The 16,893-nt window shown below is 51.2% G+C and overlaps 4 protein-coding genes and 1 non-coding gene across 5 annotated transcripts; 3 read left to right on the top strand and 2 right to left on the bottom strand.

The window, feature by feature from the left end:
• Positions 1-236: 236 nt before the first annotated feature.
• P174DRAFT_459410 (RHO alpha subunit C-terminal catalytic domain-containing protein) lies at positions 237-1,712 on the bottom strand (the record flags this gene model as incomplete). Its single annotated transcript, XM_024829760.1, has 7 exons — positions 237-364; positions 425-840; positions 897-1,078; positions 1,135-1,258; positions 1,342-1,415; positions 1,457-1,591; positions 1,674-1,712. 7 exons carry the CDS (start codon positions 1,710-1,712, stop codon positions 237-239), a joined length of 1,098 nt encoding a protein of 365 aa, XP_024684509.1.
• A 133-nt stretch (positions 1,713-1,845) lies between these two features.
• On the top strand, positions 1,846-5,367 carry P174DRAFT_440528 (GTPase-activating protein GYP7). Its single transcript, XM_024827069.1, has 7 exons — positions 1,846-2,069; positions 2,414-2,559; positions 2,639-4,028; positions 4,087-4,349; positions 4,400-4,462; positions 4,483-4,717; positions 4,775-5,367. Exons 1-7 carry the CDS (start codon positions 2,063-2,065, stop codon positions 5,113-5,115), a joined length of 2,445 nt encoding a protein of 814 aa, XP_024684508.1. The 5' UTR covers positions 1,846-2,062; the 3' UTR covers positions 5,116-5,367.
• Positions 5,368-5,442: 75 nt separating this feature from the next.
• On the top strand, positions 5,443-5,523 carry P174DRAFT_t74. Its single transcript has one exon. It is a non-coding gene; the product is annotated as a tRNA-Ser (tRNA).
• A 358-nt stretch (positions 5,524-5,881) lies between these two features.
• P174DRAFT_503172 (aminophospholipid-translocating P4-type ATPase NEO1) lies at positions 5,882-9,985 on the bottom strand (the record flags this gene model as incomplete). The annotated part of the gene is made up of 3 exons (XM_024831140.1): positions 5,882-8,072; positions 8,123-8,530; positions 8,563-9,985. 3 exons carry the CDS (start codon positions 9,983-9,985, stop codon positions 6,103-6,105), a joined length of 3,801 nt encoding a protein of 1,266 aa, XP_024684507.1. The 3' UTR covers positions 5,882-6,102.
• A 1,069-nt stretch (positions 9,986-11,054) lies between these two features.
• Positions 11,055-16,609, top strand: sec16 (COPII coat assembly protein SEC16; the record flags this gene model as incomplete). The annotated part of the gene is made up of 4 exons (XM_024824806.1): positions 11,055-12,322; positions 12,388-12,741; positions 12,801-15,982; positions 16,035-16,609. The coding sequence occupies 4 exons, from the start codon at positions 11,055-11,057 to the stop codon at positions 16,607-16,609; spliced, it is 5,379 nt and encodes a 1,792-aa protein (XP_024684506.1).
• Between the last annotated feature and the right edge of the window lie 284 nt (positions 16,610-16,893).

Below are 16,893 nucleotides of genomic sequence, written 5' to 3'. Positions count from 1 at the left end.
ACTCGTTGTACAACTGTGAGTCAAGCCCTATAAGTCAGCAGGCTTGCTGCATATCTTTCCAGATTTGGTGAGCTTTTCCGGTGTACAGCTGTTTCATGGGTCGCAGTTGAGAAATGACTGTTAGTCTCTGCTGAAGCTGAAGGCGAATTTGAATACGATGGACACGACATGTATGAATCTATACTAGTACTAACACTAACTTATGTACAAACATGCAAATCTAACAGCCGTGTCTCCTATGCGGCCGCTCCGACCTGCTCGGCATTTATCTCTGATTCCTTCAATCTGGGTGCGGAGAGACCATGGCTTGCGCTTTCCGCAGCGTGCTGCTGGCACACCAGCTCAAAGACTCTGCCTTGATAGACTGTGACACATTAAAACAGTTTTCACCATCAAGCTTAGCGGGCGTCAATTTCATACTCACATGCAACTCCGTTCTCCTTTTCTGGATTCAGGATACCTTCGCTGTATACACCCTTTTCCAGATTACCTTGCGCTTTCTCGCAAAGTTCATAGTCCTCCATCGCAACCTGTCGAACGAATTGGTAATACTCCTCAAATTTATTCCCCGACTCTTTGTGATAATAGTCAAATTCCATCCTTGTCTGGCTTGGATCTTCAGTCGGACAGACACGGAATGAAGACATGCCTCCGCCATAGACGTTGAGAGTGCAGTTGGGGAAGAAATACAAGAACAATCCGTCGTCTGGTTTCTTTGGATCAGCGATATGCTGGGAGAAGTTCTGGTGATTGTTGACAGTATAGAATGTCGGGGGATAGTAGATGGAGAACGAGGGATGTGTGTATTGACAATGCAAGCATTCCTGATAACCGTCGACCCTATTTGGTCTCCGTCAGAGAGACAGAGACTTAGTCAAAGGGAGGATCTTCCTCACATCGTCTTCCAGTTGAAGCGTCCTTCATATTTGATACTGCGCCTATATGGCAGCTTGGTAAAATCTACCCTTTCTAGCAATGCCTCGAGACCCGGAAAGTACTCGTCAAAGTTCGGAGCTTCGTCCGACAATGTACTAAAGACAAGACCAGTGGGTGTGACATGAGAGCGAAGCGTTCTGCCCTAAAAAAATGATGAGCATCCACAATATGGCGCGAAGGAACCTGAGCAGAGCGTACTGTCCTCACACTGACGACCTGAATCTCATCTGGACCAGGGAAAGTCGCGTCTCCAGAGCTTCGAAAGGCGAGAATCGACTGCTGGGCGATTTCATACTCGACCTTTTCCCCTATGGTCAAGAACCTTGTCACAGGTCCGAGTAGATACCATGACTATGCGGTTATAAGAAATTTTTCTACTTTTCTCACACAGGCAAACTTATATACCTTGTTGAAGATTGCCCTGCACTCGAGCTGATAGAGCGGCTGGCTGCAATACCACGAAGCCGGAAGAGTACGTGCTAACTCAGGCATTTTCGAGCATCTAGCAAATATATCCGGCCATCTGGTGTTTCTCCCATCCTTTTAAGCTCCTTATCTCTGGACATTCCAGCCAACTTTTTGTCCTGTTGTAGCAGAAGAACGGAAGATGTCCAATTGGATAGGTATATCGTTTCCTGAAGAGGTTATAAGATCCCTTAAAGCCTCTTGCTATGTCACGCAGAACCTTAGGTAATTAACTTCGCTGTGGGCGAATGATGAATGAAGCATATGCATACGAGGGTGTCCTGTCCTGCTGATAGGACCAAGGGTTGCATGCAGACGAATCACAGTAAGGTATGTAACATCATTTGATATCAGGGATCTCTCCTTGTAAAAGATGGTCAAAGCACAGGCAGCAGAGGATGCTTAAAGGAAGATGGAACACGTTACTACTCAGTGAGGTGTACAAAGGTAAGGACTCAGGAAGGGCTGTAGACAAAGATGTACAGCATGGACTGACACGTCTTTCAGGAATAAAAAGGAGAAACCTCTTCCAAATAGAGTATCCTCGAGACAAATTTCGGTTCTTCCTTTCTCTGTAGCCGGACTGTTGTTGACTGTATCAGCAATGAGATCTCTTCAAGGTCGAATGTTTTGCTGCTGCCTGCTGTGGGCTTGTGTGGCGATGGAGGGTGCTCTCGGAAAAGTACTCCTTCACAGCATATTTGAAAATCATCAGAGACTTAAGAAAGCTACTCTAAAGAATAGAAAAGTGACGAGTATCCAGCATCAAACTATTTCTCTAGTGTTTTGTGAATTTCACATCTTTGAAGTTCGACAAAGATCATCTAAAAGTGGGACAAATCGATCAATAATCAGGTGCCCCACGATTACGTCGTGATCTCATTCTCCACGCCCATCTTATCAGCTTCACTTAATAGGAAAAGAACAAATTCAATCGCAGTCTTTCGCATGATGAGCACTTTTCTCTGAAATATATCTCATCAAGCTCCAAATTTGCCATTAAGAATGGCAGGCTCCGGCACCAGATTCACTCCTCCTCCTTCGCCGCCGTCACCGACGGCGTCCTTCTACGATGTCAGCGACGCCGAGGAGGATGAATACAATAGCATCTCCTCCACATCAGGGAGGGGTGTGAAGCTTTTGTTCTCTAAGAGCAAGGTTAGTCTTTGACAAATCCAACAGAACTTTTGCATAAAAGGCCAGAGCTGACGTTCCGCTGTCTTCCTGAGTATTGCAGGTATACGTCCATCCGACTCCCTCCTCCAAGGACAATATCCCTGGCTTTATCGCTCTGCTCCAACAAAAACCAGCTCCTACTATGAGCAGCAATATCGCATCAACAAATACCGCTAAGACCACCGCCGACCTCTCTTCCTACCTCCTTGCCTGGGTCCCCGAATCCTCCCTCGGCGACGCCTACAGTACCTATGTCAGAGTTGACCTGTCTGGTGACTCTTCACCCCCGAAGCAACGATATCTGGTACCACCGCTCCCGACTACAACTACATATAAAGATCCGATAGGTCTATATGCATTCGCCGTACCGCTATCCGAAATTTATTCGCTGCTAGTGCGACCTCCTAGCTTGGGTTGGTGGTTTGGTAGCCTGGTGATCAATACCCGGGCTGGTGATAGTTTCCCGGCGCTGTTCTTTCACGATAGTGAATGCGAATCAACGATACTGCAGAAGAAAAAAAGGACAAGGGAGAGTTTTGACCCGTTTGGTGAAAATGGCGGCCTATTCTGGGGCGGTGACGAGGTTCTGCGCTGGCTCCGGAAGTACGTTGAGGTGCAGCGCTCGTCTGTCGACAACAGTGTCTATTTAATCAATCCCTCCGAAGAGGACCGCATATCCTTCGCACGGCCACTCAGCAGTTATGACGGATCGGTAACGAAGCAAGGGCACGATGCAGCTGCTGGCCCACATCAACCCGGTGGCAGTGCAGAACGAGATGCCGGAATGGATCCCTTCGTGAAAGCACTCAAGGAAACTAGATGGAAGGTCCTTGAGCAGCTCAGCAAGATTACTACATTCACAAGGCGGACGGCGAACGAACTTGCCGACAACACCATGATTCCTCCGCAAGTTCGTCGCCTGATGAAGACTCCCGAGATTCAGACCTTGCAGGATGAGTTCGATAGCGCCAGGCTCTACCTAGCTCGATGGGCCATGAGTATTGCTGAGCAGAGTGAACGAGAAAGGGCTCAGCGCATATGGACTGCACGGGATGTCCTGGAAATGGAAAATAGCTCTGTGGGTGATTTTGAAATTTTGGAGCTTGAGACTGGAACAATGGCGATTCAGGACCGACGCAGAATTGTCACTATGCAGGAATGGGAGGGCTTCTTTGATGCCACCACGGGAAGGCTCAATTTTACTGTAGATGAAGTGAAGGAGAGGATTTTCCACGGGGGCCTTGATCCAAATGATGGGGTCAGAAAGGAGGCATGGCTTTTCCTTCTCGGAGTGTACCCTTGGGACAGCAGCCGCGACGAGCGTCAAGCTCTGATGAATTCCAAACGGGATGAATACATCCGGCTGAAGGGTGCTTGGTGGGAGAGAATGGTTGAGGGGTCTTCCACTACTGAGCAGTATGAGTGGTGGAAAGAGCAGAAAAACCGCATAGGTATGCTTGCTTCCCTTGGAGGCATTTCCAAATTTAGCTGCTAACATATCGGTATCAGAGAAAGACGTACATCGTACAGATCGCACGATACCTCTCTTTGCAGGAGAAGATATCCCTCATCCCGATCCAGACTCCCCCTTTGCGGACGTAGGGACGAACGTACATCTAGAGCAGATGAAGGACATGCTCCTCACCTACAACGAATACAATCCTGACCTTGGCTACGTTCAAGGAATGAGTGACCTCTTAGCGCCAATTTACGCGGTCATGCAAGACGATGCAGTCGCATTCTGGGCCTTTGTTGGATTCATGGACAGAATGGTAAATCCCACACATATCCGTCCCAAATCAACACTGCTTACACAGACCAGGAACGGAATTTCCTTCGCGATCAGTCTGGCATGCGCGCTCAGCTCCTAACCCTAGATCACCTGGTACAACTTATGGACCCCAGTTATACCTCCATCTCCAATCCGCCGACAGCACGAACTTCTTCTTCTTTTTCCGAATGCTCCTTGTCTGGTACAAGCGCGAGTTCGAATGGGTAGACGTCCTACGTCTCTGGGAGACATTGTGGACCGACTATTTCTCCAGCAGCTTCCACATCTTCGTCGCGTTAGCAATCCTAGAAAAGCACCGCGACGTAATCATGGACCACCTCAAACATTTTGATGAAGTTCTTAAATACGGTAAGCACCTTACCTCTGCCCCGACTCACTGCGAACCCCCAACTAATCAACCAAAAGTCAACGAGCTCTCAAACACCATGGAGCTCGTCCCCATCCTCACCCGCGCAGAATCCCTTTTTCGTCGCTTCGAACGCACAGTTGAAGCAATAGACAAGAAGAATAACTTCCCCGCTCCATCAACCCATCAACGAAAACCCACGCAGGAATCTGCTTTGAACAAAGGCAAGTCGCCGCAACGACCACAAAGCGTCGGATACAGCAGTGGTGTCAGTGCCGGTCCGGCGAGTAGTAGTGCTGCTGGGGATAATGCCGAGTCCAAGGTTATCTCGCCGGAATTGAGGCAGCTTCTGAGCAAGGAGATTCTGTGGAAACAGCCACATCCGTCCAGCTCGAAGTGAGCAACTGTAGCGACCCGTATTTAGTCCTCACCTTCGCATCCTTTATCATCATGTGTCGGGCTCATATTTGTAATGGATGAGGAGAATCTCCTGCTGGGTTGGGCTTGGGACGGATTGGCGTGTATCTTTTTCTCTGGGCAGCGCTTTTAGCTATGATGCTATTTTCACGACTAACTATCTCAAACGACCATAAATATCATGACTCTCAACTACGGAGAATGTTCAGGCGGTAGTTTCTCTGCCTCACGGAGGTTGCTTTGTGCTGCGTATACCAGAGTAGTACGCACAGTATCTATATGAATTTACGTAGTATATCAAGCATCATTCGACACTTTGGCCGAGTGGTTAAGGCGCAGGCCTGCTAAGCCTGTGGGTTCGCCCGCCTGGGTTCGAATCCCAGAGGTGTCGTACGCAATATCTTTTTTATTTTTTTTTTGGTGCCGTTCTACCACCTTTCTTCTTCCATCTAAGTGGCGCTGCTTATTTGCTTATCACTATTCCATACTCACAAATATATTATCTGATATATTTTGATTGAGTTATATTTTGGCTTGGTGGCTTGGTGGCTTGGGGATATTAAGAGCGTTACTCCCATACTCTCCCGCATAGCTCGCTCGATATATATATTTGTTTAACCAACCCTGAGTCTCACGAAGGTCTTGTTGGACCTGTCATGTTAGTCATGAAGAATATACCTAGGATGGAGTCACAGAGCAGGTAGCTCATTCCGGGTCTTATACAGCAGAGTAAGCACGTAAAAATAAGTGTCCACAGGACGTTCATTGGATCATAAGTAAAGTTCCATGCAAGGTTTATATACCAACAAAGAAAAAGTGAAGGGAAATGGTATAGTATCAATGCTCGATGAATGCTAATGAGGATAATACAGAGAATTATATGACATTCAGGAAACCGCAACTCCTCTACCTGGAAAAGTGGAGAAACGACCAAGGCAGGGCGTCGCGAGAAGGGATATCATGAGAGCGATTAACCTCGAACTTTACGATAACTAGGAGGCTTCCACGACCGTTGGATCAGTTTAGCTGCCCAGACGGGGATGACGGAGACGGCGCAGACGGCAACCACACGCCAGACCCAGTCGACTGTGATGACGTATTCGAGATCGAAGTAGTCGCCCAGAAAGGGGACGCTGGCGGCATAGACCAGAGCTGTACCGATAAGGCAGAAGATCATTACCGGATGCCAGGTGGTGATGGCGATAGCGACCATCAGCAGCTCGTTGATGACGAGGGCCGTGAACGAGACGCTGATCAACCGCGGGCCCGAGATGGTGTTGAGCAAGATCTGCGAGAGTCCCTGGATTACGGCACCCTGATAAACTGACACAAGCACCCAGCCGAAGAACGAGCGATAGCTGAGACTGCGGCCGGACTTGAGTTCTTTGTACAGTTCGGGGTAGAGATTGGCCAGGTGCTCGTCGACGTCGCGGTCGAAAACGAGCGAGAAGACCGGGGCATTGGTGTAGACCGTCGCGTAGCCGACCATCAGCCAATTGATGAACAAACCCTTGGGGTCAAAATGGCTTGCAATGCTGTACATGGTTTGGCAAGCGCTAATGATGAGGCCACGATGCATGATGAATTGCGCCAATTTGGCGGATCTCTTGTATGAATTGCGGCCGTGCCAAACGAGGAGCTTTGTAAGGTGGTGGAAGTGCGTGATGCTAAAGTCGGCAGCCAACGAGGCCTGACGTCCCTCCTTGCCGACAATACCAATTCCAACATCGGCTGCTTGGATCATGGAGACATCATTGCCGCCGTCGCCAATACAGCAAACTCGTTTCTTAGTGTATTGACGAATCAACTCCGCGACTTCAGCTTTCTGAGTCGGAGAGCATCGACATGCAACCACAGCCGGTAGTAGAACAGCCACGGATATGAATGCCGACCGGAACTGACCAAGCATCAGCGACAGCGACTCGCCATCGATGAGCAGACAGCAATCAGTTTTATTTCGCAAAAAGTCCAACGCCTCTTGGGCGGCAGACGGGTCCTTCACTTTGGCGACGGTGTGGATGTATTGGCCTCGAGCTACCAACTTGGCGGAGATCGCGACACAACGTGCAGTCTCGACTTTATCTCCGGTCAACATCCAAATTTTGACTCCAGCATTGCGAAGAAGCTCTAGGGATGGTTTTACATCTCTTTGCAGACGATCTTCCACACCAGTCACGCCGAGAAGCTCCAGGTCACGCTCAAGGTGCTCGCTGACGACCTTGGCCATCCCGACGTCGCGTCCTTGCAATGCAAGCGAGGCCTGCTTGTACTTCGCAAAGAACTCCTGGAACTGCTGCAAGGATAGCCGTTTTCTACCAATCACAAGGGTACGCAGACCCTCCCGAGCCATATTCGCAGTTTCCTCGTCGAGCCAGTCGTTTGCTGCAACGATGCTGGACATAACAGTATCTGCACCTTTCTGATAGAACCAGATTTCGGTATCTTCGTTCGAAGTCTCTAGGATCGAGTTGGCGGTTTCGAATTGTACAATGATACCCATCCGCTTGCTGTCCGAGGTGAAAGGGAAAATCTCAAGGATGCGAACACGAACGACAACACTGCCTGTGTCGGTCGTCTCAAGGACAATGGACTGCCGGTCACGGTATGACAGCTTCAGACCGACCTCCTCGGTGTACTTGACAATGGCAATCTCATCGGGCGATGACGCTTGATAATTGGTGACTTTCACACCGTCTTCTTCGTCGGTCGTGGGAGTGACATTATGACATAGAGCCAGCGCCAGGACAATGTCACGAACGCGCGACCCAATCTCTCGCCTTGTACGAGGAGCTGCCCCAAGTCCGGCTTGGGCTCCGAATGCAGCTGAAGGTGTGGTCAAGGTATTGCCAGCGAAGGCTTGCCGAACAAATGACGCCACTTCCTCCATAGCGTCGTTTGCATAAGAAACCGTACCGACATGGATCTTTTTCAGCTCCATTTCTAAGACAGTTAGTAACGCAATTCACCTGTTAAGATGTATGAAATCTTACCGTTCTGAGTTAGGGTACCAGTCTTATCCGAAAGGAGATACTCGATTCTACCAAGATCCTCGGGTATCGTACTTGTTCTAACAACGGTCCCAGGAATATCTTTGTCTCGCTGAATGAACCTGCTATACACAGATTTCGCCATGTCCAAGTTGACGCGCAAGCTCATGGGAATGATTGTTGAGAATAGGATAAGGTAAATCATGATTGCGATGTACCATTTTTTGTCGTTGTTAGGTTGAAAACCCTCCAGAGCCACCAGGATGATCGATAGAGTGAGCGTCAACGCGCATAAAATCTTGGTCAGGTTATTGATCTCATATTCCAGAAGACCCACTTTTGAACGAGATGGCGATGTGGAGAGAGCTGCTCGAGTTTGCGAGCCAGTGTAGATAATGACGGCATACGTTACTGTATTGGATGCCAGGACCGTGTTTGCCCACGCCGTGTTGTCGATTGTGAGGGGGCAGAATCGGCTTGCCGATCCTCGCTGCTCGCTCCGCCGCCAGTCTGCGCTTTGTCGACGTGGGGATCGTAAAAACCTGACTGTGAGCCAAGCTCAATGGTGCCAAGGAACTCATTGACTCGCTTGTCCGGTGCGCTGGCGGTGACCTTGAGTCTAGTGAAATCCCGGAGTCGCAGGGACTGAGATAGGACCGCAGGCAAGCGTAGTTTCCAGTCAGTTTCACCGTCCAGCTGGTCGGTACGGATGAACGTGTCACTAGTAGAAAACGTATCAATTTCATCCGCGGCGGCACTTGAACTAGGCTCAACCTCGGACGGTTGAATTGATTCTTGGTCGGGTCGCATAAGATCCGTGGCAAGCTCAGCTGAAGAGCTTCGCGGCGCAGTGACAGAGTCGTTGGAGATAGTTTTCAAGATCACCACATCTGCGGGAAGGCGCTGGTTTTTGCGGACCTTGAGAACGTCACCGACTTTCAGGTCCCTAGACTTCTTAGTGATCTCGAATACGTCGTCGGCATCCGAATCATTATTTGCAGGTGTCGCAAACGCCCTTCTGCCCACGGGCCTGTCAAAGGACAACACTGAGAACTCTTCAGAGTTGGCTTCGGCATCTCGTCTTCGCCGGCCAATATCATCCAAGGCTTCTTTTCCCAAGGATATTGAGACGACGAAAGCTAGAGGCGCGATGTAGGACGACATGTACCCGATGCGAAGCACGGGAATGATCTGCGAAAGAGCCACAAGCAAAAAGTAGATGTTGAAGAAGAAAGAAAACTCATTGTATAGGGTGCGTGGTAGAAAGCTCCAAGGGGTATATTTCGCATTGGAAACGATGTTCGCTGGGTACTTCGACCTTTGCGCTTGCCCAACAAACACTTCCCGAGGAGGCTGGGTTGCATTATTTTCATCGTTCCTGCGAGACCAGCTCGACGGACCGGAGAAGATGTTGGCTGCTTTGAAACCAAAAAACCGTGACCGAGAAACCCCTCGTTGAATTGATCCATCACCCGGAAACGAGCGGGCTGAGCTCCGCCGGGGATTGTCAAGCAGCGGAGCATCATCATCAGTGAAATTGCGTGAGCTCGCATGCGAGTTCCGGAGAGCCTCTCCCTCTCGATCTTCTAGTAAACCGTGTGTATCCTCCTCCGAATCCCTGTTCCGTATGCCGGAAGCACTACGCTTCCACTTTCGACTTCCACCGCCGACCCGCAAATTCCTCAAAGCAATCCCTGAACCATAGCCTCTTTGTCGCGTTGGTTCGTCTTTCGATAGTCGGGGAGATTTATGAATGGTCGCCGTGGTCGGATCCAACTCCTCCAAGTCGAGATCGTCCTCGGATCCGGAGTCACCAGCGATGCTGGCGCGGTCGTGAGGATGAAGGTATTCGGATGATGAAGGCATTGTGGGTATGATGCGGAGTGATATTGACTGTGCTTCCCATATGAAGCGGCGATCCCGGATCTTCCTCGCAAAGTTCTATCTAGATCAGGATCCTATCTCACGGTAAGTGGCATTTCAGGCCCGCATTGTTATTGTTCTTGTCGCTGTGAAGAAAGTAGATGGCGTTCAACAGCGCGCCAGGAAGTAAGAAGCCGAAATCCAGGAAATGAGGGCAAATAACACCATCCTATATGCACCTAAGAATAATCAAGGAGTAAAAGAAAGGGAGTCATTCTATCATCGCGATGATAACAATACTAAGGTATCTTTGGAGCCTAAGCAGTGGTAACTGATCCATGAGAGGTGGAGCACGAGGCCGATCACATGATTGGTGCGGGCCTCAGGCTCTGCCACGCAGCTGTGGCGCACTCAATTGTTTATGAAACAGCGATGTCATAGGCGGAGAAGCTGTGTGTTGATCTGCTCCTTTCAAGATCAAATCGTAGCAGCCGAGTGTCTTCACACAATGAATTCGGGAGGTTAGTCCCCGTAAAAAGAAAGCAAATGAGAGTACACTAGTCTATATCGTGATCACAATTGATGCACATGCAACTGATGACTGTTGATAGTGCTCCGCAACTATGCGATGCAGAGTATAGACATCTGGACCAGGCACGTGACAAGGACATGTTAGGTGTTCTTTTCCAACCGGATTAAAGTCAATCCCCTCCGGATGACGGACAGGCCCAGACGGGGTAACCAAAAACGGAGAAAGCATCACTGCTCCGTACTCCGTGCTATCTATCGGGTGTCTGTTCGGGTGCCGAATCTCAAACCTTCATACCTTTCTACATGTCATGGATATCCAGTCATGAATCCACAACCAGGCTGTCTCTTGTAATTTTTTCTTCTTTCTACTGAATTGCTTCTTCCGCTTCTTATATGTTTAATTTCCCGTGTTTCTTGGATTCTTTTTACGATTGTGCTTCGCCTTGTTGACTCTCAGGGTCCCGGAGTTGTCTAGAAAACGTGTCAGCTTCGTAATTTACAGCAACCGTACCGCCATTCGGCGAAGTCTTTTCTTGCAGACATGGCGCAGACAGAAGGAGTACTCGCGTGGAATCCAGCGTTTCGACCTGAGGATAACGATTCCGTTACGACCGATCTGGCCAGGTTGGCGCTAGATTCCGAGAAGGAACTTTCAGAAACTACAGACATTGACACCCACGTGTCTCCCTCTGCCGAAAAAATCACTGAAGAGAATGGTCTTATTGAGTCCAAAGCCGCTATTTCTGCTGATACCAGTGACCAAGGTGCACTCGATGTGGTCGACTCGAGTACGCCGGCTGCCGATGACAGCTCGAAACCGGACATTGAGGAGCCCGAAGAACCCAGCCGTGATGAGTCGATTTCTATGCAGACTGATGAGCCCCGGGCAGTTGAAGATGTCACAGAGAACGTGCCTACGGAGAACGGCGATGTTGACATGACAAATGGACTTCGACTGGAAGAGCATGTAGCAGAAGAACCACATTATGAGGTGCCGGAAAAATCTACTGGCTTGGCAAGTCAGAATGATGCACAGGATTTGTTTGAGGGCGGTGACACTGCCTGGATGGATGAAGCTGAGGGCGAGGAAAATGGCGCAACAGTCAACGGAGAGGCTAGCGATAGCCGCCCGGGCTTCTGGGACAATCTCGGGGATAATGAACGCGATAATGAGGATGACTTCTTTAACCAGCTCAAAACACAAACAAAGCCGATATATAGTCCGCCAGAAACAGAATCTCGGTTCGAAGAGGGAATTCCGCTACTAGGTCACGGTGCGGCGACACAAAACGATCAAGCTCAAAAGGGGGAGGGCCAACTCGACGACTTTTTCGGAGGCGATGAAGATGTCGAGAGCGGATTTTTTAGTGAAATCCAGAAGTCAGCTTCAGCCGAAGGACCTTCCCACATCACGCGCAAGAGCACCAGTCAAGTCATCCATTCTCTTAATGCGGTTCCGGACTCTCCGTTCAGTGAACCATCGCCAACAGCCGTGGAGTTCAACAACAGTTTGGTTGTGCCAACAGCGGACGGTGAAATCAAAGAGGCTCCCTCAGAAGAAGATCTTGCCGCAAGGTGGCAAGCGGAACTTTCCGATGATGCTGACGACACTATGCCTACCGAAGATGATCTGGCTGCCCGGTGGCAGGCGGAACTCGATGATGATGATGATGAATTGCTCTTGGATGATGATACGACGAATGCACAGGGACCACCAGAGGCTGCCAATATAGATCATATGAACGACACTGCAATCCTTCAGAGTCCATTCGGTACCCTGAGAACCCTGCTCGACCCAAAGCGCAACCGGTCTCCTACACACCGCACCAGCCCTCTACATCAGATCTGCTCTCAGGTATTCCTGCGCAAAATAGTGCGCCTCAGCCCACCAATGCTTCCATGTCAAGTTACTACTCAGCACAAGCTCCTCCGAACCCTGTTACAACTAGAGCAGAGAGTTTCGCAGAACGTTCGAAGGAAGGCTACAAGTCACCTTATGACCTTCCAGAGGATCTTGCGCGGCCTCGTCGGGCCGTTGCCAACAGCAGAACAGTTGTTGCACAGCCTGGCACCGTACCGCAGCCGCCTCCGCGGAGCAGTAGCATACCTGCACCTCCTTTGAAGGCGTCAGCAGTCCCTCCTGCACCGCTTGGAACCTCATCGGCAGCCCCAACAGCACCTCAGAAGAACTTCTTCGAAGAACTTCCACTGCCGCCTCCTAGGCCCAAGTCGAGGCCTGCGAGCTCTGGAAGATATACACCTAATGCCCCTGTATCTGCGCCGTCAGTACCGCAGTCGGTCCCCCTCCCGCGAATCCGTATTCGAATGTTCCGGCAGCGCCCCAGTCCAATATCGGGCCCCCAAATCCACCCCAATTGCAGCAGCCGGAAAGGTTGGACCCATACTCGAATCTATTAGCGCCCAATGTACCAAGCGCGCCGGCCGTTCCAAGCACTGCGTCAAGATACTCGCCAAGGCCTCCCGGTCTGCAGGCTGGTGTTAAGCCCCCTCCTTCGCCCAGATACTCTCCAGCCCCACCTCAGTCTACGAATGCTGCGGCGGCGGCTCCTCCTCGCAATCGGTACGCCTCACAACCAGCAAGTATCTCAGGGCAGGGAGCTGCTTTACAGTTCCAACCACGCACATCGAGCCCTCTGGCTTACCACGAGAAGATACACTATCAAGATCAAGGCCAAAGTGAAGAGCGGCCTCAACTGCAACCAACAGCTAGCCCTCCTCCGTTGAACCATTCGCATCCGTCAGAACAGCCGGTCTCCTCAGAAGATAAAGGCCCTAGCAGCGCGGTCGTCCCGGACAATATGCCTCCGGTATTTACACGACCGCAATCGCCAGCCAAAAATCCATATGCTCCTTCCGCATATACCAATGAATTTGCCAAGCGCGCAGCTCCCGTATCTACCGGTCCACCTATCGCCGGAATGACGGGAGTCCTGAATCCTTCATCCACTGAGGAATCCCCGTTTGTCCCTCCTCGTCGATCCCAGACACAGTCTCCCAGTCAAACCCTCAGCCCCAGATTGTCCGTTCCCTCGCTCGACCCTTTCCAACGGCCTGCTTCTGTGCATGGTTCGACGTCTCCGACGCGAACGGTTAATCCTTACGCCCCAGCATCAGTTCCCACCCACAACCGTGCACCTTCTCAAGTGCTTGAGTTTATCCCTCCAACTGATGGACAACAACTCGACTCCCTGGAACGGTGGAAGGGTGCACCAACTTTCAAGTTCGGGTTTGGTGGCGCTGTGATATCTTGCTTCCCCAAGCATATCCCACGTTACTCGGCTGGCCAGGCAGCCCCGATGATCAAATCTTGTCCTGGTGAGGTCCGAGTCAGCCAGCTGAATGACTGGCTTCCCGCTGCTGAGGGTATTGTGCAACATCCGGGTCCTCTGAAGGGCAAGTCGAAGAAGAAAGACCTGGTTGCTTGGCTTTCTAGCAAAATCGCAGCCTTCGAAAACGCCGATATCCCCGATTTCGATCGTCTTTCACCTGATGCTTCTAAACGCCGCGAGGAGAAGACCCTTTTATGGAAGGTCATCCGAATCTTGGTCGAGAACGATGGTGTTCTGGAAGGCTCCGTTGAAGCTCAGAAGTCTTTGCGTAACCTACTATTTCCCAACCTGCAGGATTCTGCGCCCAATCAATCGCTTGGAGATGGCTTTACACCATCTGCAACTCTACGACCCTTGAACGCGCCCTCTCAACCTGATGCTGTCGATCCTCGGTCAGTAGATTCACTCCGTGATACTCTTGTACTTGGAGAAAGAGAGAAAGCAATCTGGGCTGCAGTAGACAAACGTCTCTGGGGCCATGCTATGATAATAGCCTCGACGATGGATAGATCGGTCTGGCAGCAGGTTGTCCAGGAGTTCGTGAGGCGAGAAGTGAGATCGGCGACAAGCCGCACCGAGTCTCTAGCGGCGTTCTACGAGATTCTTGCCGGAAATATCGAGGAAAGCATTGATGAGCTAGTTCCCCCTTCGGCCAGGGCCGGCTTGCAAATGATCAGCAAGGTTGACGGACATGGACCTGCCAAGAATTCTCTTGATGGCCTTGACAGCTGGCGGGAAACTTTGGGACTGGTACTGAGCAACCGCAGCCCCGACGATCAACGAGCGCTGGTTGCTCTCGGCCGACTGCTTCTCTCTTATAACCGTACTGAGGCCGCTCATATTTGTTTCATTCTCTCTCGCGCCGCTGTGTTCGGCGGGGTCGATGACCCGCTAGCAAATATCGTGCTTCTCGGAGTGGATCATCAACGCTTGGCGTCCTCCGCTGCTTTGTACGACGACGATTCTATCCTGCTCACCGAGGCCTATGAATTTGCGACATCTGTGCTTGCGGGCTCGTCCGTGTCCACACTTCCGCATCTGCTGGCGTTCAAGCTAATTCATGCATGGTCGCTTGCGGATCGTGGTCGCAAGTCTGAAGCTCAACAGTACTGCGACGCCATCGCAGCCGCTCTAAAGGCAACCACAAAGCCGTCCGGCTATCACAATCAGTACCTGTTCTTCGGTGTGGATGAGCTATCGGCGCGCCTCAGAGAATCGACCAGCGATGGCGGATCATCCTGGATTTCGAGGCCCAGTATGGAGAAGGTATCGGGCTCGATGTGGGCAAAGTTCAACAGCTTTGTTGCTGGAGATGACAGCGATGCAGCTTCCACTGGCTCAGGGAAGGCCGAAGAGATCGGACCGTTTGCCAGAGTCTCTGGAACTCCCACCATTAGTCGCTCACCGTCAGTATCCGACATCTATGGGTCCTATCCTGTGGCGGCGGCTCAGCCGTTGCCCGGTACTGGTCCCTCTCGCTACCAACCAGTGAGCCATTACGCTCCAAGCGCTTCACCCGAGCAACTTCGTGGTAGATCGTCTATGGACTCTCAGAGGTCTGCATCGTTCGGGTACCCACTAGGACAGCGACGAGGTTCTCAGGAGCCTTCTACACCGGTTGACACGAACATGTATCACGGAATGCCAATGTATGGCTCTCCGCCGGTTGCTGGTTACCAGTCCACGCCTCCACAATCATCCTACATGCCTTTGGCACCTGTTGCAGAGGATTCGGCATCTGGAGCTCAACAAGGAACTTTCTCCGCACATTCTCAGGTCTCCGACAGTGCCCCGTCCCACCGGCCTTCTATGTATGCACCGGAACCATTTGGTCAACCTTTCGACATCACTACGACGTCTCAACCAGACCAGGGCGGATATATGCCTCCTGCCAGCAAGGGGGCCTACGAACCTCCATCCGTTGAGTCTAATAAAGAGCCTGCATCGGACGATGTTCAGGATGAGTCTACTGAAGAGGACAAGCCAAAGAAGAAATCATTCATGGATGAGGACGACGACGAGGATCTTGCAGCGCGCGCAGCCGCAATTCAGAAGGCAGAGAGGGCACGCCGGGACCGCGAAGCTGACGAGGCGTTCCGCAAAGCGGCCGAAGCAGATGGTAAGTTCCCATGTAACTGTCGATCTCTGCTGTGGCTAATTGATTTGTCTAGCCAAGAAACCCCCGCCTGCAACAGGGAAGAAGGGATGGTTCAGTGGATGGTTTGGAGGCAAGAAAGACGACAATAGCGGCGGAGGGCCAATCCGTGCCAAACTTGGGGAGGAGAATTCATTCTACTATGACACCGAACTCAAGAAGTGGGTTAACAAAAAGGATCCCGGGAGTGCTGCTCCAACGCGTGGAACGCCACCCCCACCGAAGGGTTCGGCACCTCCCAGTAGATCAATGAGCGGCAGTGGTGGGCCGCCACCTGCTATGGCGACGCCTCCGCCGACAGGGGCCTCGGGAAGCCGGCCATCCTCTTCTGCAGGCGCACCTCCGTCCGTGACTGCTAGCCCAGCTCCCCCCTCGCTTGGAGCTCCGCCTCCTGCTATCCCACGGTCTGTGTCGACGGGCGCAGTCTTGCCGACTCCTCCGAGCAGTTCAGCCGGGGCACCACCCAGGCCCGCAACGTCATTGAGCAATGCCAGCTCAATAGACGACTTACTCGGGGCACCGCAGGCGCGCAAAGGCCCTGCAGCCAGGGGGAAGAAGAAAGGCCGCTACGTCGACGTTATGGCGAAGTAAGAGCCTTGATGGGCTGATCTTACTTTCTCGACTTGATTTTTATTTTCACTTCTTGCACAATGTGAAATGCATATACTCGGTCCGGTCATAGAACCATTGATGTTGAGTTTGCTTAGAAGCGTGCATGCCGGGTTCGGCTTGAAGAATAGCGGCCCCTTTCGGCGGCGCTTTGCAAGATATCTCCTTGCATGTTTGCATATACGTCTGCACAGTTGCGCTGCACGACTTCCTACGGGAGTTGGAGATGATCTTTTTGGGTCGTTAGATCCAAGCCGAATTCTTAC

Source organism: Aspergillus novofumigatus (genome assembly GCF_002847465.1).
Source record: "Aspergillus novofumigatus IBT 16806 chromosome Unknown P174scaffold_3, whole genome shotgun sequence".
Taxonomy (NCBI): domain Eukaryota; kingdom Fungi; phylum Ascomycota; class Eurotiomycetes; order Eurotiales; family Aspergillaceae; genus Aspergillus; species Aspergillus novofumigatus.
The sequence above is the reverse complement of the archived record's forward strand: the minus strand, read 5'-3'. Positions and strand labels throughout refer to the sequence as shown.